The sequence below is a fragment of the Lampris incognitus genome, chromosome 2 (assembly GCF_029633865.1).
Source record: "Lampris incognitus isolate fLamInc1 chromosome 2, fLamInc1.hap2, whole genome shotgun sequence".
In the NCBI taxonomy this organism is placed as follows: Eukaryota; Metazoa; Chordata; class Actinopteri; order Lampriformes; family Lampridae; genus Lampris; species Lampris incognitus.
In genome coordinates, this window is record NC_079212.1 from 127,525,110 (window position 1) to 127,551,947 (window position 26,838).

At 46.0% G+C, this 26,838-nt stretch overlaps 1 protein-coding gene across 1 annotated transcript in view; it reads left to right on the top strand.

The window, feature by feature from the left end:
• cdh4 (cadherin 4, type 1, R-cadherin (retinal)) overlaps window positions 1-26,838 on the top strand; it is a 107,115-nt gene that overhangs the window by 16,308 nt on the left and 63,969 nt on the right. Inside the window, exon 2 of the mRNA XM_056273451.1 lies at window positions 10,539-10,721. Coding sequence (XP_056129426.1) covers window positions 10,539-10,721 — 183 coding nt within the window. The remainder of the gene's footprint in view (window positions 1-10,538; window positions 10,722-26,838) is intronic.

A 26,838-nucleotide genomic window follows, 5' to 3' on the forward strand; every position in this document is an offset into this window, starting at 1 on the left:
CTTCCTGTGGAAAGAAACTATTACTGAGACAGGCGGTATAAGATTTAATGCTCAAGTAGCTTTTTTAGATGGGAGGGGCGAGAACAAAACATGAGCGGGGTGACTGATATCCTTAATGATGTTTTGGGCTTTCCTGTTGCAGCGAGTGGGGAAAATATTATGAAGTTGTGGTAGATCTATGACAGGGATTTTTGCTGCTGTCTTTACAGTCCTTTGAAGCAGTCTACAGACCTGAGCAGTCAGATTGCTAAAGCACACTGTGATGTAGCCTGTCAAGACACTCATCAGAGTTTTGTTTTGTTACTCATGCCAAAACTCTTGAGATGCCTCAGAAAATACAGTTTATATATGTGTGTACAGTTTATATATATATATATATATTAGGGCTGGGACTTTTAACGCGTTAATTCGATAATTAATTATAGGAAAAATAACGGCGTTAAAAAAAATTAACGCATTTTATCGCATTTTATTTTTACACTCCAGTCAACACGGAACACTTCTCAGTGCACTCGTTTCTGGCATACGGATTATACCGATGCACCGAGTGACGTGAGTCAAGCGGAAGGCAGCGGAGGTTAGGCTAACAAGTTAGTATGCTAACAACGGATGCGATGGACGACAAGGATGACACCGCGTTGCTTAGCTCTGTGGATGGGAAATTTACGTTTAAAAAACGGTCAGATGGAAGCCTAGATAAGAGCACTGTTGTGTGCAGACTCTGCAACAAAGAGTTTGCATTCCACCGCAGTTATTCAAGCCTCCGGTACCACCTAAATGCGAAACACGCTAACGCTAACGCTAGTGCTCCTAATACAACCAAGCAAAGTCGCCAACCGACTCTCCACCAGATGACGGGTTTCAAAACCAAGATGAGTAAGTCCACGTCTGATAAATTAACAAACTCACTGGCGAAATGGATTGCTGTGGACTGTAGACCACTTTCAATGGTAGAAGATCAGGGGTTACAAAAAGTACTGTGTTTACAAAACAAACTTGTTTTGAACAAAATAAACAGGATTTTGATGTTTAAACTTATGTATGTGTCTATTCATTGATTTAGTCATTACCAAGACCTGTTTGAGTTGAAAAATGTTGCTTCTGGTGTCAAATATCGATATGCGATTAAAATGTGATTAATTACTATTAATTAATTACGAAGCCCATAATTAATTCGATTAATTTTTTTAATCAAGTCCCACCACTAATATATATATATATATATATATATATATATATATAGTGTAGAGGAGCTCAAGCAGGAGTCGTGACAACTTTCTCTTTCGGCTACACAACGTGCACCATTTATTCCTTCCACCATTACAACAACAACAAAAAACCCGCACAGCGGAAGTGTGTCACTGTAAACCCGAACCGAGGAAACAGCAGCTGTAAACTAACGTTCCTACTAGCTCAATAAGGGGAATTATGTAGCCCCATAACCACTACACACGTCCCCCCAGAATTCGCCTTAATATGAAAAGTCAGTGTGGCGAGGGGGGCGGATCTCTCTGCCCCAACGGCTCCGCTGAACAGGAGCTGGGGGCTGGTTAACCGCAGGCAAAGCAGCAGAGTCCTCACAGCTGGACCTGGGGAAGCAGGGGGCAGCTCGCCGGGGGAGGGGGGCAGAGCAAGACCAACAGGGTGGACTAAGTCCAGGTGAGCAGGCTTGAGGCGGTCCACAGAAACCCGCCCCAGCCTGCTGCCAACCTCCACCACAAAGTGCTTATCTCCAGTGTCCCGTACCCGAAATGGGCCATCGTAGGGTGGCTGCAGGGGACCGCGGTGCGCATCGTGACGGATGAAAACATACTCCGCCAACTGCAGCTCCGTGGGGACATAGGACTGAGAGCCGCCATGCTGAGCAGTGGCGACCGGTGCAAAAGCCCTGGCTTCCTCCTGCAGCGCAGTCCGTTGGCATCTGGCGGACCAGGGAGCTGTGGCGGTGGGAAGGAAATCCCCCGGGATCCGAAGTGGCTGTCCGTAGACCAGTTTGGCGGATGAGGACTGGAGGTCCTCTTTGGGAGCCGTTCTGAGCCCAAGCATGACCCAAGGCAGTTTGTCGACCCATAGGTCGTCCTTGAGGGTAGCCCGCAATGCGGCCTTCATCGAGCGACGGAACCTCTCGACCAATCCATTCGCCTGAGGGTGATATGCTGTGGTGCGATGGAGCCTCACCCCTAAACTCGCGGCGATCTCCTCCCAGAGCGCTGACGTGAATTGCGGCCCTCTGTCCGAGGAGAGGTCAGATGGGGTGCCAAAGCGGGCGACCCAGGTTCCGATGAACGCTCTGGCAACCTCAGGCGCTGTCGTGGACGAAAGCAGGACGGCCTCTGGCCATCGCGTGGTCCTGTCGACCACGGTGAGCAGGTATGTGAAACCACGGGAGGGGGGTAGGGGGCCTACCAGGTCCACATTCACGTGGTCGAACCTCCTCTCAGGTACCGTGAAAGGTATCAGGTGCGCTTTGATGTGCAGGAGCACTTCGCAGCGTTGGCACTCCACACAGGTGTCAGCCCAGTCCCTCACATCCTTTTTGAGTCCATGCCAGACAAACTTTGCCGCCACCAACCTCTGTGAAGGCTTTCTGCCAGGGTGAGACAGCCCATGGACTGCGTCGAAGACCCGTCGCCTCCAAGCAGTCGGAACGACTGGTCGGGGCTGACCCGTAGAGACGTCGCACAGAAGCGTGGCGCCGGTGTCGTCGAAAGCCACATCCTCCAACTGCAGCCCTGTGTCGGCGGTCCTGCATGCCTGCACTTCTGGGTCGGCGGCCTGGTCAGCTGCCATCTGGCTGTAGTCGAGTCCCAAATGGGCGGCACCAGCGATGGCCCGGGAGAGACAGTCAGCGACTGGGTTGGACTTCCCAGCGACATGCCTCACGTTGGTGGTAAACTCTGAGATGTAGGCCAACTGTCGCTGCTGGCGGGCTGACCACGGCTCTTCCACCTTGGCCATCGCGAACACCAGCGGTTTGTGATCGACGAAAGCCGTGAACTGACGGCCCTCCAGTAGGAAACGAAAGTGCCTAACAGCGAGGAAAAGGCCAAGCAGCTCACGATCAAAGGTGCTGTATTTGCGCTCTCTCAGGTTCAACTGCCGGCTGAAGAAGGCAAGCGGCTGCCACGCACCGCTCACCCACTGCTCGTAAACCGCGCCGACAGCGTAGTCCGAAGCATCCGTCGTGATGGCAATGGGCGCTCCAGACACAGGGTGTGCCAGCATTGCCGCGTCAGCCAGGGCGGCCTTCACGTCCTTAAAAGCCGTGTCCCTCTCTGCAGACCAGTCCACAGCATGTTTGGGGGCTGTGCCCTTCAGAGCCTCATATAGGGGGCGGAGGAGATCGGCAGCCCGGGGGATAAACCGGTGGTAGAAGGACACCATGCCAATGAACTCCCGGAGGGACTGGGCCGTGTGTGGGCATGGAAAGTCTGCGACGGCCTCCACCTTAGATGGAAGGGGGGCCGCCCCGTCCTTGGTGACCCGGTGGCCCAGGAAGTTGATGGTGCTCAGACCAAACTGGCATTTGGCCGGGTTAACTATCAACCCATGCAGACTGAGTCTCTCGAAAAGGACTCTGAGGTGGGACAAGTGCTCGGACACGGAGGTGCTAGCGACCAGGATGTCATCCAGGTACACAAAGAGGAAAGGCAGGTCCCGCAACTCTGAGTCCATGAGACGTTGGAAGGACTGCGCGGCGTTCTTAAGCCCAAACGGCATGCAGAGGAACTCGAACAGTCCGAACGGAGTTGTCACAGCCGTTTTGGGGACATCAGCGGGATGGACGGGCACCTGGTGGTATCCACGGACGAGGTCCACCTTGGAAAAGATCACTTTCCCAGCCAGGTGGGCAGAGAAATCTTGGATGTGAGGGACCGGGTAGCGGTCCGGTGTTGTTGCGTCATTGAGCCGACGGAAGTCACCACATGGACGCCACCCACCGCCAGGCTTAGGCACTATGTGGAGGGGTGAAGCCCACGGGCTGCTGGAGCGACGGATGATGCCAAGGCGCTCCATGTTCTCAAACTCCACCTTGGCGACAGAGAGCTTGGTCGGGTCGAGGCGCCGAGCTCGGGCGTGCACCGGCGGGCCGGTGGTGACGATGTGGTGCTCAACCCCATGTTTGGTCGTAGATGACGAGAATGTGGGCTGAGTGAGGTCAGGGAACTCGGAGAGAAGATGGAGAAACACGTCCTCATTGGAGAGCATGCTGGACAGCCTGACGGAGCCTGTATCGCTGAGTGCACACGCGTGTGAAGCGAAGGTGACGGCGTCAATCAGGCGTCGATTCCTGACGTCCACCAGCAGCCCATGAGCACAAAGAACATCTGCACCGAGGAGGGGAAATGCCACGTTGGCGGTGACAAAATCCCAGCTGAACCGCTGTCCATTAAAACACATGTCAATGTGCCTCGTGCCGTACGTACGGATAGAGCTGCCGTTAGCAGCTTCCATGGGAGGGCCGTGAGCGCCCAACAGGGCGTCCACACTCGATGCAGGTACGACACTCCTCTGCGCCCCAGTGTCGCATAGGAAACGCCGCCCCGAGATGGAGTCTCGCAGGAAAAGTAGCCTGTTGTCCTCCACGCCGACCTCCATGGCCACTAGTGAGCGCCGCCTTGGCGTTTCCCGACGAGCTGAAATTGCACGGGGAGGTGCACTTTTTCGCCTTGGCCCCGAACTTTGCATGGTAAAAGCACAGGCCGGGCTTCTGTCGCCGACCGGGGGTTGCCGCGGCGACCACCATGGAGTCACCAGGTGGTGGCGTGTGGGGGTGGGCAGGGGTGAGCGCGGACGCGCAGTGCTGCTGTTGGCTGGCCAAGAAGAACTTATCAGCTTCTTCAGCTAGCTTGCGGCAATCGGTAATGCTGGTGTTAGCCAAAGCGGTCCGCACCTGAGCAGGCAGTTGTCGCAGAAACAGTTGTACAAAGAGGAAATCAGGTTTGTGCGCCGGTCCCAGCAGATTCAGCATTTTGTCCATGAGCTCGGATGGCTTGCAGAGAAAAGAGACGGTGGGCCCTCTCGGCGTCGGAAAGTTCAAAAATCTTCAAGAGGTGATCTTTGAGCCCCTTGTATTTGTCTGCCGCCGGAGGATTTGTAAGGAGACTCACCACTCTAGTTGCAGTCGAACATCCGAGCGCCGATACCACGTAGTAGTATTTAGTAGCATCATCCGTTATTTTGTGGATAGCAAACTGCGCTTCCGCCTGGGCGAACCATGTCGTTGCCGATGACTCCCAGAACTCTGGTAATTTGAGAGAAACCGCGTTGATTTCGTCAACCATGTTCGTTCGAAAGATTGTCTCTGATAACTACCAAGAGACAAACGTCGGGGTCACCAGTGTAGAGGAGCTCAAGCAGGAGTCGTGACAACTTTCTCTTTCGGCTACACAACGTGCACCATTTATTCCTTCCACCATTACAACAACAACAAAAAACCCGCGCAGCGGAAGTGTGTCACTGTAAACCCGAACCGAGGAAACAGCAGCTGTAAACTAACGTTCCTACTAGCTCTCAATAAGGGGAATTATGTAGCCCCATAACCACTACAATATACTATTACTACTTTCATCTACTCCCATTAGGGGTCGCCACAGCGGATCATCCGTTTCCATTTCTTCCTGTCTTCTGTGTCTTCCTTCGTCACACACACACACACACACACACACACATATATATATATATATATATATATATATATATATATATATATCAACACGGATACAGGAAAAAGATTTTAATACATTGCAGTACAGGCCTGTTTCGTGCGTCTCGCACTCATCAGCTGCTAATGTTTTTTTCCACAAAGAATCACACTGTTATGTTGTCCAGCGTCACACCCCTAGTTTCAGTTGGACAGCGACCAATCAGATGGGGAAACATTCAAATTATAACAACCAATGGGGTAGGTACTTATGATGCACAGCAGCCAATGGAGGGGTAGAAAACAACCAATGGGACTGCGGTTTGTTTTGAAAAGCATTTCGGGGCCAGGGCTAGGGCACTGATATTCCGCTCCTCATTAGTCGAGCACTCAACACCATTGACATATGAGTGCTCAACTAATGAGGAGCGGAATATCAACACGGATACAGGAAAAAAGATTTTAATACACACATGTATCAGTATTAAAATCTTTTTTGTATTAAAATCGTTTTTCCTTTATTAAAATCTTTTTTCCTGTATCTTTGTTGAGATATATATATGAAGAGATACACTAGAGAAGCAGAAACCAAATGCACTTAGCGCTTTGGTTGTCTAGAAAAGTGCTATATAAATGTAATGCATTATTATTATTATTAAAGAGTAAATGGCCTGTTCCTCAAAGAACCATCCAAAGTGTACTCCCAGCTGCAGAGTAACAAGGGAACAATGTCAGACCCACCCAGAGCAGAGACCGAACGATATTGGAAGGATATATGGGAAAAGGAGGCATCACAAAACTTCAATGCCCAGTGGCTGGTGGACCTAAGAGCAGTCCATAGCAATATCCCAGAACAAGAACCAGTTATCATGACAATGGTCGACGTCCAATGATGAGTCTCAAATATGAAGAACTGGGCTGCACCAGGCCCTGAAGAAGCTAATGGCACTCCATGAATGCCTGGCAACACAGATGAACCAGTCACTAACATCAGAGTCTCATCCTGACTGGCTAACACAGGGGAGAACAATACTGATTATGAAGGACCCCCACAAAGGTACAACACCTTCAAACTACCAGCCCATAACCTGCCTCTCCACAACATGGAAGATCCTGTCAGGCATCATAGCAGCTAATCTGAATGGGCACATTAGTCAATACATGAGCAAAACTCAGAAATGATTTGGGAACACACCAGAGGGTCAAAGCATCAGCTGCTGGTTGAAAGAGCAGTCACCCAAGACTCTTAAGACCAGACAGACCAACCTGAGCACAGCTTGGATTGACTATAAGAAAGACTATGATTCAATGTTCGGCACATGGTTTCTGGAGTACTTGGCACTATACAAAGCCAACAGGACACTAATAGCCTTCATCAAGAACTCAATACAGCAGTGGAAAACAACACTTTAAGGCCAACTCAAAGGTAATCACACAGGTAACCATAAAGTGTCATATGCCAAGGTGATGCACTATCCCTGCTGCTGTTGTTCTACATAGGCCTGAACCCCCTCAGTCAGATCATCACAAAGAGTAGATAGATACAGGTTCAGAAGTGGAGTTACCAACAGCCACCTTCTATACATGAATGACATCAAGCTGTATGCCAGGAATGAGCGAGACATTGACTCGCTGATCCACCTCACCATGGTCTACAGTAACAACATCGGGATGTCATTCAGACTGGACAAGTGCAGTCGAATAGTAGCAAAAACAGGAAAGGTGGTGAGCACTGAATGGGGTTAAATTAGCAGATGGCAGGATAACAGACATATAGGACAGTTACAAGTACCTGGGTATTCCACAGGCAAATGGAAACCATGAGGAGGCAGCAAGGAGGTCAGCTACAGCCAGATAACGCCAGAGAGTGAACCAGGTCCTGCGGAGCCAGCTGAATGGGAAGACTAAGATCCAAGCCATCAACACATATGCCCTACTAGTCATTAGATACCCAGCTGGAATAATAAGCTGGCCAAAGGAGGGGATAACAGCCACAGATATCAGGACACAGAAACGTCTCATGATGCACAGAGGGTTCCACCCAAAGTCCAGCAGCCTGAGACTGAATGATAAGGGAAAAGATGGGGGCCGAGGTTTAGTGAGAGTCAGAGCCACTATCCAGGATGAAACAAGGAACATCCACGAGTACATCAGAAAGAGGAACCCCCTAGGAAGAACTGCTGAGTGAGTACCTCAGGCAGCAGAAGACAGAGAGTGGGGAGGAAGGAGAAGAGGAGGTATCATGGAAGACTAACCCCGTCCGTGGGCTGTACCATCAACAGATAGAAGACATGGCTGATATTGAGAAATCCTACCAGTGGCTAGAAAAGGCTGGACTGAAGGACAGCACAGAGGCTCTGATCATAGCAGCACAAGAACAGGCGCTCAGGATCAGATTGGTTGGGGCAGGGGTCTACCACACCAGACAAGACCCAAGATGCAGGCTGTGCAAAGACACCGCAGAGACAGTCTAGCACCCCCCCCCACCCCACCCACAAGAAAATAAACCCATATACTTTCTCTCAAAAACACAAACCTTAATAAGTACCCCATGGTGATTCATTGAGCCAGTTCCAGTTTCTTTTCTTTTTTTCCCTTTCCTATGTAATTATTGCATTGTCTGTCAGGATGTCGTCTCAGCCAGCGTGTCATCTAAACCATGCTTTTTGAAAGTGACGTTAACATCTGCCACATTGATATCAACCCTCTACAGACCTTACCTTTTCTTTATCTATCTCAGTCTCTCTTTCTGTCCCCCTTTTTCTGGCTTTCTGTTTCTCTCTTGCCCCTCATCTCTTTCTCTTCATGTTTTATGCCTGGCTTGGCTTGGCAACATGTCCAAGGGAATGTTGGTCTTCGACCAGTCTATGACAATCAGATGCTTTGACCTCATCACCGCGCATGATTTCTCTGCCTTCGTCAGCAAGCTGAGTGAATGAACATGGCGAGGACATCGCTATTCACCGTGTTTTTCTGTCAATAGCTTGGAAGGGATATAAGGTCTGACATGGTAGCAACACACCGGGTAGACCCATTGGATGTTCTATTGGATAGAAACAGTGGAAAGGCACACTGGATAGACATACTAGGTAGACACACCCGGTAGAGACAGCAGAGAGACCACAGACAATCTGAATGGTGTAATCAGTGACACTACATGTACATTTGCCAGCTCTGTTCAGCAGAAAGAGGGTTTAGTGTTTTTTCTCTGATACATGTTTTGTCTATATTTGTTTATTGTTTTTTTTTTTCCCCTTGCTTTGTGAATGATTTCATTAACATTATGAATATGCACACAGCCACAGAGAAAGAGGCTCACACAGTGATTAATTCCACCTGCCACCCATGGACGGACTGGCAGACATTCATTTTGTCTGACTGTCCTTATGCCAGCTGATACCTTTGATTGGTGTGGACAAATAGCGTTAGTACCAGTTATCTGTGAAGCACATCTGGTCACCCCTGTATCTCTCTGTAAAGCATCCATCTAGCCATCCGTCTCCCTTAAACCAGCTAAGTCCATAGTTGTGGCTGAATCAAGATTGCATTCAAATCCTCTAAAGTATGAAGAATTATCACTAAAGGTTAAAAATATACAACAAATTTACTCAGATTTATTTTATAATCTGTCCCCTTCAATGGCAAAGTATGAGTATATTGATAGACCAATCGCTAGCCTATGTTTGGCCACCATTGTTGATTTGTTTGTGTGTATACTGCTGTGCACCAGTGTAGTGCATGAGTGCATTTTTCCATGTGTGCTTTGTTAAATTCACACGCGTGTGTGCACATGCATGTACATGTGTGAACTCCAGGTGGTGTAAACTGGATGATTTGAATAGGTGTGTGTGTGTGTGTGTGTGTGTGTGTGTGTGTGTGTGTGTGTGTGTGTGTGTGTGTGTGTGTGTGTGTGTGTGTGTGCGTGCACACGCGTGGTTTTGGATGGTTTGGGGGGCATAGACAACAATAGGATTAATGGGATTATAGAAATACAGCTGTTTTATACTGGGGGACATTGTAGTGTAGAGAAGATAATGCATTCACTCTTTACACAACTGCCCCCCCCTTTTTTCTCCCCAATTGTATCCGGCCAAATACCCCATTCTTCCGAGCCATCCTGGTCTCTGCTTCACACCGTCTGGCGGCCCGGAGAGGGCTGCAGACTACCACGTCTCCTCCAATACACGTGGAGTCACTAGTCACTTCTTTTCACCTGACAGTGAGGTGTTTTGCCAGGGGGATGTAGCACGTGGGAGGATAATGCCATTCCCCCCAGTTCCTCCTCCCCCCTGAACATGCGCCCCAACCAACCAGAGGAGGCGCTAGTGCAGCGACCAGGGCACATACTCGCATCCGGATTCCCACCCACAGACATGGCCGGCCAACCGTGTCTGTACGAACACCCAATCAAGCCAGAGGTAACACAGGGATTCAAACTGGCAATGCCCGTGTTGGTAGGCAATGGAATAGACGGCTATGCCACCCAGGTGTGCTACACAACTGTTTTAAGTCTCGTGCCAAGAGAGCTTTTTTTTTTTTTCATTTGACTTTAATCAGTGTTGGGGGTGGACATGTTGTAAATTGCAAGCGGGGTCTTGCTTTCTTTATAGTAAAACCAAGGCCTGCGAAGAAAGCTGAAAAAAAAAGATTCTCAGGAAATGTTGATTTATATTTCCTTGTGTTTTTGGCACACAATTATTTTGTCTGGAAGCAGGTTCTACTGTTAGCTTGACACCCGGTATTTTCTGTGCAGTTTTGGCAGAGATGAAAGCTTTTCATCTCGTAGCTCTTATTCCTCCATCTTGTAGCCTGTCATGAGAACATAACATCCTGAAAATGATAACATGCCCAGCTCATTCATGGTGAGATTCAGCAGGAGATGTTTTCTTCACAGGTTGGAATTGAAGAGATGCTGTCAAGGGCCTGGGATTCCCAGCCCAGAGTGATCAAGTTTCCTCGAAAACATCAGAGGAGCTCCCCTGCCAATGGACTGAGGCGCCAGAAGAGAGACTGGGTCATCCCACCAATCAATGTGCCTGAAAATTCCCGAGGGCCATTCCCCCAGATGCTTGTCAGAGTAAGTGATGGTTTGCATTATTACGGGGAAAAAAAATTCCTGTGGCAGTTCAGATTGCCATTACTTACATGCAAGTTTTTCTTTGCCGAAATAAACAGAAATATGCCTTTCATTGAACCAAGATTTAAATAGCCTCGGTAGACGGCACTTCTTTCTTTCTAAGTACCTGGTCGTAGTAACCAAGGGAGATGGAAACTGAAATAGTTCTGAGAGTCACCATCAGAGCCGGAGACTAAAGACTCAGGGCTATTTATTTATTTATTTATTTATTTAATCAATCTTTGTCTGGAGTGTCAAGGCAGGTAAAATGAGCAATCTGTTTTTGTTTTTGTTTTTCTACCATTTGGGTCATGATCTGTGATTTGACAGGTATGCTTCTGGGAACATTAAGGACCTAGACAAAGAAATTGACTTACTTGTTGCCTTGCAAGCACCAGAAAACACAATCAATGCTTGCTCCTCTGAGCTTTTTGTGTGTACAACACTGTTTTTCTTGCCCTTTTGTATCTGTCTAAGTGGGAGAGTACTGCTGGCGTCGCGTGTGGCTGCCGCCTCTCCCTCTCGTAGCCCCCCTTCCCATCCACCCCTGTATGTTTGTGCTAAGTTTATCTGTTGTCTTGTTTCACCGCCATTTATTGTAAAGCGACTTTGAGTGTTAGAAAAGCGCGATATAGGTTTAATTTATTATTATTATTATTATCAGTTAGGAGTACTATCTTTAATTTTTTTATTTCTGTTTATTATATTATGAGGTTTGGAGAGTCAAAGATTTTCTTGTAATTGTCTTTTCTGTCATTACTCCTGCAGAGATAATAAATTAGACAAGACCTCGTAACATTGAATATCTTTGCATACAGAGCAGCAATGCATCAACCACAAATGTGTATGCATGGCATTCACAATTGCATATAACGTCTCTGTACTCTGGTCCTACAGTTCACTTTTGAACTTGAGTTTACTGATTTGTGCGATGAACTTCCCCAGTCAGCATCAGGCAGTACTGGATTTAATCAGATTTAGTGAAAGCATACGGTAAGCGCTTTGTCAGTTATTAACAATCTGTTACCTTTAGAAATTGTAGTTTGAGCCCACTCAATAATCCTACATGCACATTGCTCCCTCTCATACGTCTTACATGAAGCAATATGTCAAAGTGGACATTTACGCAGTATTTCCAATCAAATCATCCTCACTGATGTCAAAACAAGGAAAATCAGTCAGGTCTTTTACAAGGAAAACGTAATTTTTTTTAGGTTGTATTGTTGGCTTTGTGGTTCCCCTCTCCCTCCCTACCTCTTATCACTCACACAGGCAGATGTCCAGCTTTCTACTGGCAATTCTCTCCCCTTCTCTCTTTCTCTCTCCCTCTCTCTCTCTGTCTGCCTCTCTCTGTCTCTGTCTCTTTCTCTCTCCCTCGCTCTCTGTCGCTTGTCGGTCTCTCTCTGTCTCTCCCCCCCTTTCTGTCTCTCTGTCTGTCTCTCTCCACCTCTGTCTCCCGCTCTCCTGCTCTCTCTGTCTCCCCCCCCCTCTCTGTCTCTCTCCCCCTCTCGCTGTCTCTCTCTCGCTCTCTCTCTCACACACCCACACACACACACACACACAAAGTCCCCTACGCCCATTTGTACAGGATGGCTTACACTCTCGGATTACCTAAATCTCTTTTCACCAACATCGGCAAGAGGGCAGATTTTTTTTCGCCAAAGCAAAGAAACACTTACCCTTATGAAAACATACACAGCAAGCTCCTGTGTGTCAGGGGAGGCATGGAATTGTACTGCCCTGCTGGAGAAGTAGGCTCTCTTTTATCCCCTTTTCACATGTAGGTTGTTAGATGGTCGGATTTGCTAAACCTCCAAGGGTTCCTGTGTGTGTGTGTGTGTGTGTGTGTGTGTGTGTGTGTGTGTGTGTGTGTGTGTGTGTGTGTGTGTGTGTGTGTGTGTGTGTGTGCTGGGGGGGGGTCAATGTGTGTTTTTCTGTATATCTGTTTGTCTTCATGTTTATCTGCATACATATGAGAGGGTATGTCCGCCATCTTGCATGTGTGTGCACATACAAGCGTGCATGTTTGTGCATTTGAGTGAATGTGTTTGCATATGTACAGTTTCTGTAATTATGTGTGTGTGGGTCCGCGGTGGCGTAGCGGTCTAAGCATCGGCTTGGTGTCGATGCAGTTGCCCACTGGGGACTGGGGTTCGCGCCCCGGTCTCGTCAGATCCGACTATGGCCGGACTCGATGAAGCAGCAATCATTGGCAACGCTGTCTTCGGGAGGGGGGCGGAGTCGGCTTGTGTTCGTCATGTGAATGCGTCTCTGTGTGTGTCGGAAAAACAGTGGTTCGGCTTGGATTCGCCTTGTCACGAAAGTGGGGAGGCGCTTTCCTTCGAGACTGCCGACCGGAGAGATGCAGTTGGCGAACGCATGCAATACGAGGGTGGGTGTTTGAATTAAAATAGGGATCAATTGGCCACTAAATTGGGAGAAAAAAGGGAAAAATCAGAAATAAATTAAAAAAAAAAAAAATTATGTGTGTGTGGGTATGCAGCCTCTGGAAGCGGTTCACCATGGGGGGGATGTGATTCATGTCAGACACCGCTCTGTCCCCAGTTCTCTCTGTAACACAATTCTCCATTCTGACAAGAAGACAGGGGAAGGATCAGTGGAGATTTAAGGCTTTATCGCACTTGTCTCAGAAGTGGACAGGAACAACCTTTAAAAATTGCACTCTTAATTTCAGAGCACACTAACACCCCCATGCTGGCAAAACACTTCGACTTGTGTTCCTCATCACTCCTGTTTCTTATGACCAGGCCTTCATGTAGTCAGACTCGCCAGGTTTTAAAAAGAGCAGTTAACCTTTTGAGTGTAATTACCTAGCTGCATCCATTATCATTAGATAAAACTTTATTTTTTATTTTTTGTGCTATACAAAGGACAAATGGATTTGTATTAACTCTGCCATCCTCATTACCATTATCATCCATTTCTTCCTAATATAACCACCAACATCAACATCTTTTCATCATCGTTATCGCTATCATCACGGACATCATCATCGTCATCGCTAAAATGATTCAAGTCTTCTTGCTCAGATTTTTAGACTTAGTCCCATTTGTCACACCATGAATATTATCTTTACTACTACTACTACTACTGCTCCTTTTAGAGGGCACCACAGCAGATTTTCCGTTTCCATTTCTTCCTGTCCTCTGCATCTTCCTCTGTCACGCCAGCCACATGCACGTCCTCCCTCACCACATCCATAGAATAAACCTCCTCATTGGCCTTCCTCTTTTCCTCTCCCCTGGCAGCTCCATATTCAGCATCCTTCTCCCAATATACCCAGCATCTCTCCTCCACACATGTCCAAACCATCTCAATCTTGCCTCTCTTGCTTTGTCTCCAAACTGTCCAACCTGAGCTGTCCCTCTAATATACTCGTTCCTAAGCCTGTCCTTCTTCATCACTCCCAATGAAAATCTTCACATCTTCAATTCTGCCACCTCCAGCTCCGCCTCCTGTTTTTTCGTCAGTTCCACCATCTCCAAACCGTACAACATAGCTGGTCTCACTACCGTCTTGGGTGGCACAGTTGCCCAGTGGTTAGCGCTGTCACTTCAGAGCAAGAAGGTCCTGGGTTCGAACCCCCAGCGTTGTCCAACCTTGAGGTTCATCCCAGGTCATCCTCTGTGTGGAGTTTGCATGTTCTCCCCGTGTCTGCAGTAAGTTTCCTCCAGGTGCTTCGGTTTCCTCTCACCATCAAAAAGACATGCATGTTAGTGTTAGTACTCCTGTCTGTGTCCCTTGACCGAGGCATGGCAAGATGAACTGGGGTTGGTCCCCAGGCGCTGCACAGCGGCTTCCCGCTGTTCCCAGCTATACAGCTAGGATGGGTTAAATACAGAGCAGAATTTCCCCACGCGGATTAATAAAGTATATCAAAATAAAAAATTAAAAAAATCTTGTAAACCTTCACTTTAACTCTTGCTAGTACCTTTCTATTGCAAATCACTCCTGACACTCTTCTCCACCCACTCCACCCTGCCTGCACTCTCTTCTTCACCTCTCTTCCGCACTCCCCATTACTTTGAACAGTTGGCCCCAAGTATTTATACTCATCCACCTTCATCACCTCTACTCCTTACATCCCCACCATTCTGCTGTCCTCTCTCTCATTCACACATATGTGTTCCATCCTGCTCCTACTGACTTTCATTCCTCTTCTCTCCAGTGCATACCTCCACCTTTCCAGGCTCTCCTCAACCTGCTCCCTACGCTCACTACAGATCACAATGTCATCCGTGAACATCATAGTCCATGGAGACTCCTGCCTGATCTTGTCCGTCAACCTGTCCATCACCTTTGCAAACAAGAAAGGGCTCAGAGCCGATTCTTGACGTAATCCCACCTCCACCTTCAACCCATCTGTCATTCCAACCACACACCTCACCACTGTCCCACTTCCCTCATACATATCCTGCACCACTCCTACATACTTCTCTGCCACCTCCGAACATTATCTTTACTATTATGCACAAATACAAAAATCATCCATTCGCTCTCTCACTCGCTCACACATACACAGACACACACACACACACACACAGACACACACACACACACACACACACACACACACACGTGTTAAGCAAACCCCCATTCAACTGCTGGCTATTTAAGGCCTGGCATGTACAAATCAATCATGAACGATCACAAGTAAACACAGCTTTGATGGCATTGATTTGCCATTGTGCTCAAATAGAATATGCCTCCCTGTTCTAATCATCAAATCATTTTTTTTTTTCATCCAACTGATGTAAGAGCAGTGGAAATGTAGCAGGTGAAAAACATCTCGAGTTAAACAGCTACTGAGAAAAATGGAAATAATTAGTGCTGTGGAGAGGGGGGGTGGACAAGGAAGAGAGAGAGACAGACAGATTGAAAAGTACAAATAAAAAATAGAAACCATTTGTTGAGTACTTTAAATCTACAGGGTGAGAGGCCAACATTAATTTCAGGCCATTTGTGGCATTCTCATCGCAATCGCCTCCTGCAGCAGCCAGGACCAGGGCCAATGAGCCAAAGCTGATGGAAAGCACTCAGAATATGGAAAAGGAAAGATCTTCTTGTCTACGTACAATGTGCCTCAAACCTGGTTCTCTCTGTGACCCATGGTCAGAACAAAGAAATTACCAGAATAATAAGGAAAGAGAAGAGAAAACAGAAGGCGGCACAGTGGTGCAGTGGTCAGCGCGGTCGCCTCACAGCAAGAAGGTCCTGGGTTCTAGCCCCAGGGTAGTCCAACCTTGGTGGGTCATCCCGGGTCATCCTCTGTGTGGAGTTTGCATGTTGTCTGCATGGGTTTTCTCCGGGGGCTCCTGTTTCCTCCCAAAGTCCAAAGACATGTAAGTCATGTGAATTGGCGGTACTAAATTTTGTGTGTGTGTGTGTGTGTGTGTGTGTGTGTGTGTGTGTGTGTGTCTGTCGGCTCTGTGATGGTCTGGTGGCCTGCCCAGGGTGTCTCCCCGCCTGCCGCCCAATGACTGCTGGAATAGGCTCCAGCATCCCCGCGACCCTGAGAGCAGGATAGGCAGTTAAGATAATGGATGGATGGATGAAGAGAAAACAGAAGCTGTTGCTAAAAGATCCTGAAAAAGGAGTAGCCCAGGGTCCTAGGGCTACACGGAGAACCACAAGATGGATTTGATTGAAGTTATGATGTATGAAATTTACTGTATTACCCCCCCTAAATAGTTGAGTTTGAGTTCAAAATGTGTTTAACACTCAGTGGAAGTCCGTATGTACACTCTGTGTGGTTCTTTCACTTGAGGAACCACACCAAGCCTAAGTGAAGACAATGCAGAAACAACTGTTTGCTTTGTGTCTTTTAGGGACACTTACAGCATGATGCTCTGCCCTTTCTTTCCATGGCACTAAAATGGAGCTGCAGTGGTATCAATAAGTCTGTAACATATTCATGTTTTTTGTGTGTGTGTTATTCATAAGCGATGCAGGTCTTAAGGTAAATCCAGGTAAATCTAATGCAAGACAGCTCATTATGGCCACTTGGTTCAGTTCATTATTGTACAATAGCTCATTATTGTATAATAGCTCATTATTGTAGTGTGCATGTCAAGGGGAATACATGGAACAGTGTTTGTTAATGGCCATGTTTCCAAGCCAACAAAAGCACAATACTTTAAACAAGACAAACAAATCATAATAATAGTAATAATACATTTTATTTGTGGGCGCCTTTCAGAGCACTCAAGGACACCTTACAGAACACAGTAAAAAACAAGCAGCACTGTATCAGACAGCATAAAATCAAAACAAAGCAGGGTAGACAATAAAAGTTAATACAACAGATAAGTATAAAATCATCATCAGCACAAAACTCAGTGAAGCGTGGATCAGACTGAATATGGAGGAGGAGGAGGAGTTCATAACCCGCACACAACAGTTAAGTGAATACTTATAAAACTAACTTTCCACGCGTTTTGTGAAATCAAAACTGTACACTTAGTTCAGAAAAGTTAAGTCAATTTTATTTGTATAGTCCAATATCACAAATTAAAAATTTGTCTCGGGAGGTAACACAGCATCCTGTCCTTAGACCCTTGCATCGGATAAGGAACAACTCCCTAAAAAAAAACCTTCAACAGAGAGAAAAGAAATAGAAAGAAACCTCAGGGAGAGCAACAGAGGAGGGATCAAATGGAATTATAAACATACATGAAGAATATGGGTGTCCGGGTGGCATGGCAGTCTATTCCATTGCCTACCAACACGGGGATCTCCGGTTCGAATCCCCATGTTACCTTCAACTTGTCCCTACAGACACAATTGGCCGTGTCAGCGGGTGGGAAGCTGGATGTGGGTATGTGTTCTGGTCACTGCACTGCACTAGCACCTCCTCTAGTCCGTCGGGATCCCTGTTCGGGGGCAGAGGGAACTGGGGGGAATGGCGTGATGCTCCCATGCCCTACGTCCCCCTGGCGAAACTCCTCACTGTCAGGTGAACAGAAGTGGCTGGAGACTCCACATGTATCGGAGGAGGCATGTGGTAGTCTGCAGCCCTCCCCGGAATTGGCAGAGGGGGTGGAGCAGTAACCGGGATGGCTTGGAAGAGTGGGGTAATTGGCCAGATACAATTGGGGAGAAAAAGAAAGAAAGAAAAAATATATATATAAAGAGAGAGAGAGAGAGAAAGGAAGGATGTCAAGCAGTGTCCAGACGTCACTGGAACACCCCAGGACCCAAGCCACGTGACCAGCATCACCATGTAGACAAAAAACAAACAAATGAGAAAAAAAAACACATTAGTCACACGTCTGAGTGAAAGAAGGATATAACATTGAAACAGGATAACAAAATGATATGGATTTATATGATACAGAATAAGTCTGCAGGATTTTTGTTGTTGTTTTACAATTTATTTTGTACAGCAGTTAAAATGTATGTGTGGGTGCAGGTTAAATTAGTGACACTGTCATGTCTGTGCTGCTGTTTGCCTAGTGCCCGAAATTGAAAGTCAGTGGGGTTTTTTTTACAACCTGATATTACATAGACTATTTCATTGCTATTCAAAATGAACTCATATTATGTTTTCAGATGTGCTCATACTGACTGCAGTTTCGTTACGTCTGCTGTTTGCAAATGCATTATGTTCAGTCTGAATGTGTATCCGAATGTCTTTGTTTGCGTGTGTGTTCTTTTATGAACCAAGATTTAACCAGTACTTATGTGTTGTGCAAGAGTGTGCGTGCATACATGTAGTATATACCTGTGTGCGTGTGTGTGTGTGTGGGGGGGGGGGGTTATCCCCCAAAATACTGTATCTTCACAGTCATTCGGGAACAGTACCATGGTACAAAAGTCCATGGCACAAAAGTCATAATGACTGAAGGTGTGATAGGATAAGTCTTTGCTCATACTTCATGCTAACTGGCCACGTTAGCATCACATCTGAGAGCAAACTGTATTGTTTAACCAGCCATCGCATTCGTCATCATGTTTCTCTTCCTTCTGAAATCTGGTATGTGCTCATATTTTAGTCAGCTCTACAAAACACCAAGGGGAATTGTTGTTGATTTTTTTTTTTTAACTCAAAATGTTGTGTGAAAAAAGGTATTTATTAAAATGTTTGTTTTCTTGTTTTTATACATGTTTACATGTTAGGGTTTGGAGCAACAACATTGAATTGAATCTTTGATTTATATATATACAACATGCCTGAAGATGAATAATCAGTACAGTCAAGCATGTGTGGATGATCACAGGATTGATGCGAGCTCTGTAATGGCTTCCTCAGCCATGATGAAATTTGGCATCTCTGTTGGAGACCAATAGAAGTAGAACCACTTAATTTGCCAAATACATTTTACACATACCCAGTTTAAAATGCATGTCTTTGGCGTGGGAGGAAACCCGCAGGGAACTAATGTGAACACAGCAAGAACATGCAGACTCCACACAGAAAGGCCCAGCTGGCTTTGAATCCAGAACCACCTTGATGAATAACAAATCCCTTGTTAGTGGGCTAGCAGTGGGCTAGCTAGAAGCTACCCACTCATGCTCTTCCCAGTATTTATTAGCTTTGTCTTTGTTTTGTTTTTTAACGCCAACCACTGCATATTTTCAGCTACAGAAACCATTCAAATATCAAAACGTTCTGCTCTTTAAGGACATGTTTGCTTACATTCACTTTTTTTATAGCTTTTATAAGTTTCAAAATATTCAGCTTTTTCAGCTTACTTTTATATTGTGAGGGAATGGAGGGAATGCTTAAATCCTCTTCAGACATACTCCACATTGAACTTCAACCACTTCTGCATACTTTCAGCTACAAACACCATTTAAACTTTAAATGGGTCACACGAATTTGAGCTATTAAACTTTCATTCAGATGTTTGATATCTTTTACAGTTTCTGAATGATCAGAGTTTAAGTTCTGTGCTTTGTTCTCACAGTTTTGAGTTTATAATGGGTGTGTATTGCGCTGAATGTTCAGCATTTAGACTTCAGCTGTTCTGCTTTACAGAGACTTCCCACTTAAGCCCTTATAAGTCTCACAAACTACACATCCATACATATTTTAAAGATTGAAAATGTAGAGAAATTTGTTCTCTTTCAGACAATGTGTCTACCAAAGCACACTGGCTTACAGAATTTGAACTTCAAGCCACAAAGTGGCAGGAGTACCATCCAACTGCCCCATAGACTGCAATACAAATTAAGAACCAGATCTTCAGGGGCGTCCTAGTAGCGTAGCAGTCCATTCCATTGCCTAACAACACAGGATCGGCGGTTCAAATCCCTGTGATGCCTCCGGCTTGGTCGAGCGTCCATATAGATACAATTGGTCATGTCTGACAATGTGGGTATGCGTCCTGGTCGCTGTACTAGCACCTCCTCTGGTCAGTCGGGGCCCCTGTCCGGGGGGGAGGGGCAACTGAGGGGGAATAGCATGATCCTCCCATGCGCTACGGCCCCCTGGTGAAACGCCTCCCTTGCAGGTGAAAGAAGTGGCTGGCGACTCCACATGTATCAGAGGAGGCAAGCGGTAGTCTGCAGCCCTCCCCGGATCAACAGAGGGGGTGGAGCAGCGACAGGGATGGCTCGCAAGAGTGGGGTAATTGGCCGGATACAAGAGAAAAGGGAGGGAACCCCCCCTCCAAAAAAAAAGAACTGGATGTTTACTTCTCCAATATAAAACTCCTCATCTTAAATTTAAAGTTCAACACCTTTCAGTGAATTTCATGTAATATACAATTTTTCAAATCAACTGCTTGAAATTTAACTGTCTTTGTTCTGTCGTGTGTTTATCATATTTTCATTGGAACATGCTTGTTCAGGTCATTCAGCATCTCAGCTTCTTCAGGCAACGCTATTCAGCTCCATGCTCTGGTAAAAACATTTAAGTTCTCAGCTCTTTATGTTCCAAAGGGTTGTTTCTTTTGGGAGTGCATTCACCTCCCAGTTCTGCCACTAGCTGATTATTTTTCAGCTTCCAGTTTTGTTTTGTTTTTTTTCAGTGAATGCAGTTAAGATTTCAGCATTTTCAGCTTCTTCAGGGGCTGACTTCAGCTTCTAACTCAGCCGCTATTACACTTCAGCTTGCAGGATTTCCAGTAAAGCAATGCAGTGAATTTCAGCCTTTTCAGCTAATTCAGCTCAGATTTCAGCTTTTTTCAGCAATGCTCGGCAAATGATTTCCTCTTTCAGCTAGCCCACGCAGCTTCCCCAGAAACTGCACTTTTCTAGTTTCCAGCTGTATCTCGTAGCTCATAGAACTTTTATCTAGTTAGCTGAATTTCACCCCATGATGATAATAATAATATTAATAGAAACCAAAGACATAAAGGCTTGTTATGGAAGCTAGGCTTGATAAATTATCCAAACAAAGGAATTTTCAACATTTTTGAATGCATATAATAGGCCTCAGGCATCAGAAGAGACACAAAATGATGCCTCAGGTACCAATTAGTAAGTACCTTTCCAGAGGTCCGATTTGTCTAAAGAATGAGGACATTTGTGTGTGTGTGTGTGTGCGTGTGTGCGCATGTGTGAGTCTGTGCGTGCTGCAGAGGTGTTTTTCTATACATGTGTGTGTTTGGTGTGCATGTGTGTGTTTCTGCAAGAGTGTGTGTTTTTATTTTTGTTATTCTCAGCGTTCCCAGTCAGTCAATTAGAGGGTGACAGTCCCATTAGAGCTGGCCTGGTAGTACAAAAGCTGAGTGCTGTTGTGAGTGACAGAGAGCCCGGCCCCTCACTAAATAACTGTCAGTCTACTTTCCTCTGCGCTGACCCCCATGGCAACCTCCCTGTGAGCACGACTCTAACCCCCTTGGGTTTTCATTGGCAGCCTTAACATCTCCCTGATCCAAGCATGGCCCTGCTTTCAAACCTGGTCTCTCACTGATTGGCTAAACCACGCTAGTCTTTGGCCCGCAAATGGCCTTTGGGCGTTGCCGATTGGCCAGGCTGTCAGGGCTGTATGCCTCCTATGGGACGAAGTGGCCGCATCTGTGGCAGCATTATGGGATGCAATTTGACAGCTGGGGTAGGTGAAGAGGAAAAGTGCAACAGCAGCAGAAACCTCAGGCCTGCTTTCTCCCTCCCACACTTCCTCTCCGGTCAGCATTCCAACAGCCAGCAACCAGCTAGGTCGTCACTGTGTTCACCCTGTTGTGTTTTTTCCTTGTCTACTGAACACCCAGGGTTTGCTTTACCTATTGTCCCGATATTGGGGAACCTTAGGGAGAGCAGCAAGAGAATAGAGCCGTTTTATTACTTGATGCTCTCTAGGGAGCCAGCGTTGGCCCCTGCCTCCCAGATTCCCAGTGCAGACTGAGAGAATGTGGCTCCCTTTTATATGGCGGAGAGAATAGCTATATTCATCCCATTCTTATCCTTCTCAGAGAATAAAGAGAATTAATTCTATTGGTAATGTAGAGAGACTGCTGGTACATTTCAACAGGGTTGTCGCCTCTCGCAGAGCTCATCTAAATTGTCTGGCTAATGCAGTAATTGGGTTTGTAAGTCACTTCTTAACTTCCATTAATATTTGTTCTCCCTCTAATTGCCCCCTTTTCCCAAACCTCACCATCCTAGATTTCATTCTTTCTGGCTAATGGTCTGAAGTAGAAGCTTGTGTGTGTGTGTGTGTGTGTGTGTGTGTGTGTGTGTGTGTGTGTGTGTGTGTGTGTGTGTGCGTGCGTGCGCGTGTGTGTGCGTGTGTGCGCGTGTGCGTGTGTGCGTGCGTGTTAGTCTGTGAGTTTGTGTTTTTGTTCATATACAAAACCATGAAGTCCTTTTTAGGCCCTATGTTCTGATGTGAATAAAATTGTGAGGATAAAGAATAATAGAAGAATACAATAATAAAAATAGGAATGAAAAACAATTAAAATAAAACCCGTATATGGTTGGAGGATATTCCAATTTGTCTGCACATTCCTGCAATGCATTTCACTTACAGATTCGAAAGGTCCGTGTTAACATTGCTGAGATATATCTGTGCATCTGATGAGCTTTGGGGGAAAACATTCCTTCCCCTCAAGGACAAAGTTTATATCCGCTGGTAAAAGGAATTTTCAGCTCCATGATTTGGTGGTGATTTAACAAATGTGCTGTTGGTATCGTTTAATGCTCACCTCTCTCTTTTGTGCTGTAACTTAACAGAAGGGATTCGTTGACAACGCCTCTGTTTTCTCTGAGGGTTTTTTTTTCTTCTCCCCCTCTTTAATTTTCCTCTTTTGTGTTCTGTACCTCACTGGGTTGCGTTTTGATCTGGTACACACTACCAGAACAGACGCATCACAGCTCCTGTCGAGGAAGAACAAGATCTATCCAAAAAGGTTCGCTATGCTGCCTGGAAAGAAAAGAAAAACAAAACAAAAACCTCAATAAAACCCCACCTTCAACATGCAACGCGGTTTTAAATGCAAATCCAGTTCTCAGAAGATCTTCCTTAGGTAACCTGTCAGATTGATAGGCTGTACATTATTTGATCGTGCCTGAGAAGAGAATCACAAGCGGTGGGGTTATACCAGACTGGGAAAGTCCTCCTCAAATGGGATATTTTTATTGATTGAACACACACACACACACACACACACACACACACACACACACACACACACACACACACACACACACACACACACACACACACCACACCACACCACATACATATAGTACCTACCTACTATATGTGTGTGTGTGTTATGTACATCTGTCGTCTTATTTCACTCCATTTATTGTGAAGCGACTTTGAGTACTAGAAAAGAGCAATATAAGATTGATTTATTATTATTATTATTACCTGTAAAGAGGAATGGCAAGAAGCAAAAGCAAGAGAAGGAAAGAAAGAAAGGAAAACTGGTGCAATAGAAAGAGCAGAGAGGGCTGAGGCGTACTAAAATGGCAGCACAAACAGAGAAAGGGAGAAAGCAGAAAATGAAAAGGGAGTAACGTGGAAAAATGGGGGAAAAAAAACCTCTAGCGCAGAGCTTTGTTCATCCCTCATTGAGCAGATGCACCTGTTCTTTATGAGGATGGGGGCTAACTGTGCTATGGTGGCTGTCGGTGGCTCCCCCACTTGAGAGATATTAAACCTGAGCTCTCCTCCGCTTACTTCCCTCACTGACATCCTCTGAGACTATTTATATAAAAAAAAACATCTTCACCACTTTCCTGCTATTAGTGCTGCTAGACTGACATTCTCTTCTTCTTCGCTGCCACTCTCTCACGTGTAAGTTTGTTTTTGTATTTATGGGAGGAAAAAAAAAGTTTGAAGGCTGGCAAAACCTCACAGTACTGTATCCTCCTTAATTGGAAATGTTTCCGTTTTGTCTGCCTCTCTCTATCCCTTTCATCCACTGCCTCCCTTTTTCCTCCCCTGCCACTTTATGGGTTTTTTTAGGGGGGGGGGGCTGGCCTATCAGAGCATTCGAATGCCTTTGCCTCATCAAAAGCAGAGCATACCAACTTTGAGGAGTGACATGCACACAGGAGGAGGGATCAAAGCGGTGTAAAGCTCACATTTATGAAGACGTACAGTTTTGCTCTTTCCTTCAAATTATGCAGAAAAAAACGATAACGTACCACAGCGAACGGGAGAGATGAGATGTTATCAAACAGAGAGCAATGTCCAAGCATGAAAAGTAGTTTTATATGAACTTTTGATAGAACCGCTTGACGTGCCAACGCCCCTCTCCCAAGCCGACTTCGTGTTAACAGAGTCATTCTACGCATTTTTGGATGCAGAACATCTCGTGAACCTGCCTTCAAACTCACTCGTTCACAAACTGACATTTAGGGCCCTATCTTTGTGCAGGCACATGGTGCAAAATTGTGCTTTGTGCTGCCTCGTTGGTATTTTGGTGACTCGCCGTGTGCGGACGTGGGAGGAGAAGCTTAGCCGTATTAGGAGGTGTGTCATTGTCACTCCAGTGGAGCGCTGCAATTTTGGTAACACGATTGACTGCGTCGTGCTTTGTCTGCTGGCTGCCTGCTAGGACCAAGTCAACGGCGGCGAAGTGCACACCGCACTCCATTTGTGTGCAGTTTTGATGACTTTAGTCGGCGGAGGCAGATCCAAATACACCTCCATATCTCCAGATATAGATGGGGTGGTGCACAACGCTGCCGTGTGCAAGTTACAAATACTGTTCCACATTTATAAATGTAATGCAAAACTTGAAAGTGCAATGTCATACCTGTAATGTTCTCACCTAAAAACAACCTCCCTGCAGTTGACCTAATTGGGCATGCAGTTTATAAATGGAAGCCATTTGTTTTATAATCGGTAGCTTACGTTTTCAATGCAAGGAGCATTCTCTCTTGATTTTCCCCAAATACGAAAATTGCCGTACACTCATACACACCTCTTTACTGGGGGGGGGGCTCTTGACTTTGACGCTCTTGGCTCTGTCTCCAGTGAATTAAATAATGTATAGGCTATTTTGTGATAAACTGTTATTTCAGAATGTGATATCTGGGCAGCATATAATGTTTGGGCGGCACAGTGGTTAGGATTGTGGCCTCACAGCAAGAAGGTCCTAGGTTTGAACCCTGGGGTTGTCCAACCTTGGGGGGCATCCTAGGTCATCATCTGTGTGGCATTTGCATGTTCTCCCCGTGTCTGCGGTGGGCTTTCTTCGGGTGCCCAGGTTTCCCCCACCATCAAAAAGACATGCATGTTAGGGTTAATACTCCTGTCTGTGCCCCTGAGCAAGGCAAAGGAAAGAAGAACTGGAGTTGGTCCCCAGGTGCTGCACGGCAGCTGCCCACTGCTCCTAGCTACACAGCTAGCATGGGTTAAATGCAGAGTGTAATTTCCCCACGGGATCAATAAAGTATCTCAAAATCAAAATAATAACAAAAAAAAAGTCCAACCACTTGTAGACTTGTGGTGGTGTCACTGGCCTATAAAACCTTCGAATCAAAATTAAGTTATGTGTTTGTTGTTTGATACATAGTTCTGCAATGATATTTACAGATTGCATCCTGTCGTTTTTGACTGATAATTTATTTGAATAAAACCTGGTGAATATTTTCTAGGTGATTCTGTTCTTTACATACAAAGACATCTGTTTCTTATTGGGAGAAACTTTTTTCTGTGTGGAAAGTGCGAAGCTGCGCTGTATTGCTTCCACCACCAAATTAGCAGTGTGCTCACAACGCAGCGTGCTCTCCTTTTAAGGGGAGGAAAGGGGGGGGGTGTTTGATCGGTTCATTCAACAGCAGCCACCGTTCCCAAATGCGCTGTGTGGCTCTGCCACGAAAATGCCAAATGTGAGCTTGCTCTGCCCTACGTGGACTGCACACTATGAAGTTACCCGTGTGCCTTGATTCGCGAAAACAGGGCCCAATGATCCCATATCGTTCTTTTCGCAACAAAGCCGCACAACTTTTCAGGATTGTGTTAGATGCTTGAGACAATGAGAGATGAGCCAACAGGTGGCAAGTGTACCAAAAAGCTCCCAAAAATCTAGGACTTGTGATATCGAGCTATACAAATAAAACTGACTTGACTTGACTCTTTAATGATAAAACACACAATTTGTTAAAAGAGCTGTGCTTAACATATATGACACTAGCGGCCAGATCTACTAATTTTATGCCCAGCACAATTCCTCTTTTGACATGAAAAAAATCTACTGTCGAGTTTTACTGTAACGGGTCAGTGAAGTATCTTTTGCACCTCAGCTTCATTGCATATGCATTTATAGGAACTGCCCTTTTCAAAGTGCAAAATATTGGTTTACTAATAATTACAACCTTGGTGCTATTTAAACCTGCAAACCGCAAATATGCAGATTGTCAACATCTCCTGTCGATAAGGGGCAATCGAAACAAATTTGAACCTAAAAATGAGTACATCATTCATTTCATCGACGAAATTAGGCTGTTAAACAGCATGCGACAATGTAATTACAGTAACTGATGTTTATTCTGTTGTTGCAATTTCCTTCCCCACAATGCATTGTGCTTGAGTGTGGGCCACACTGAACCTCTGCGCTTCATGTGTAGGTGGCTGCTGCACCAGTGTTCAGAGATAAGGATGGAGAGGATAACCAGTATCCCCCAATAACAACACATCACCAAATCCTCC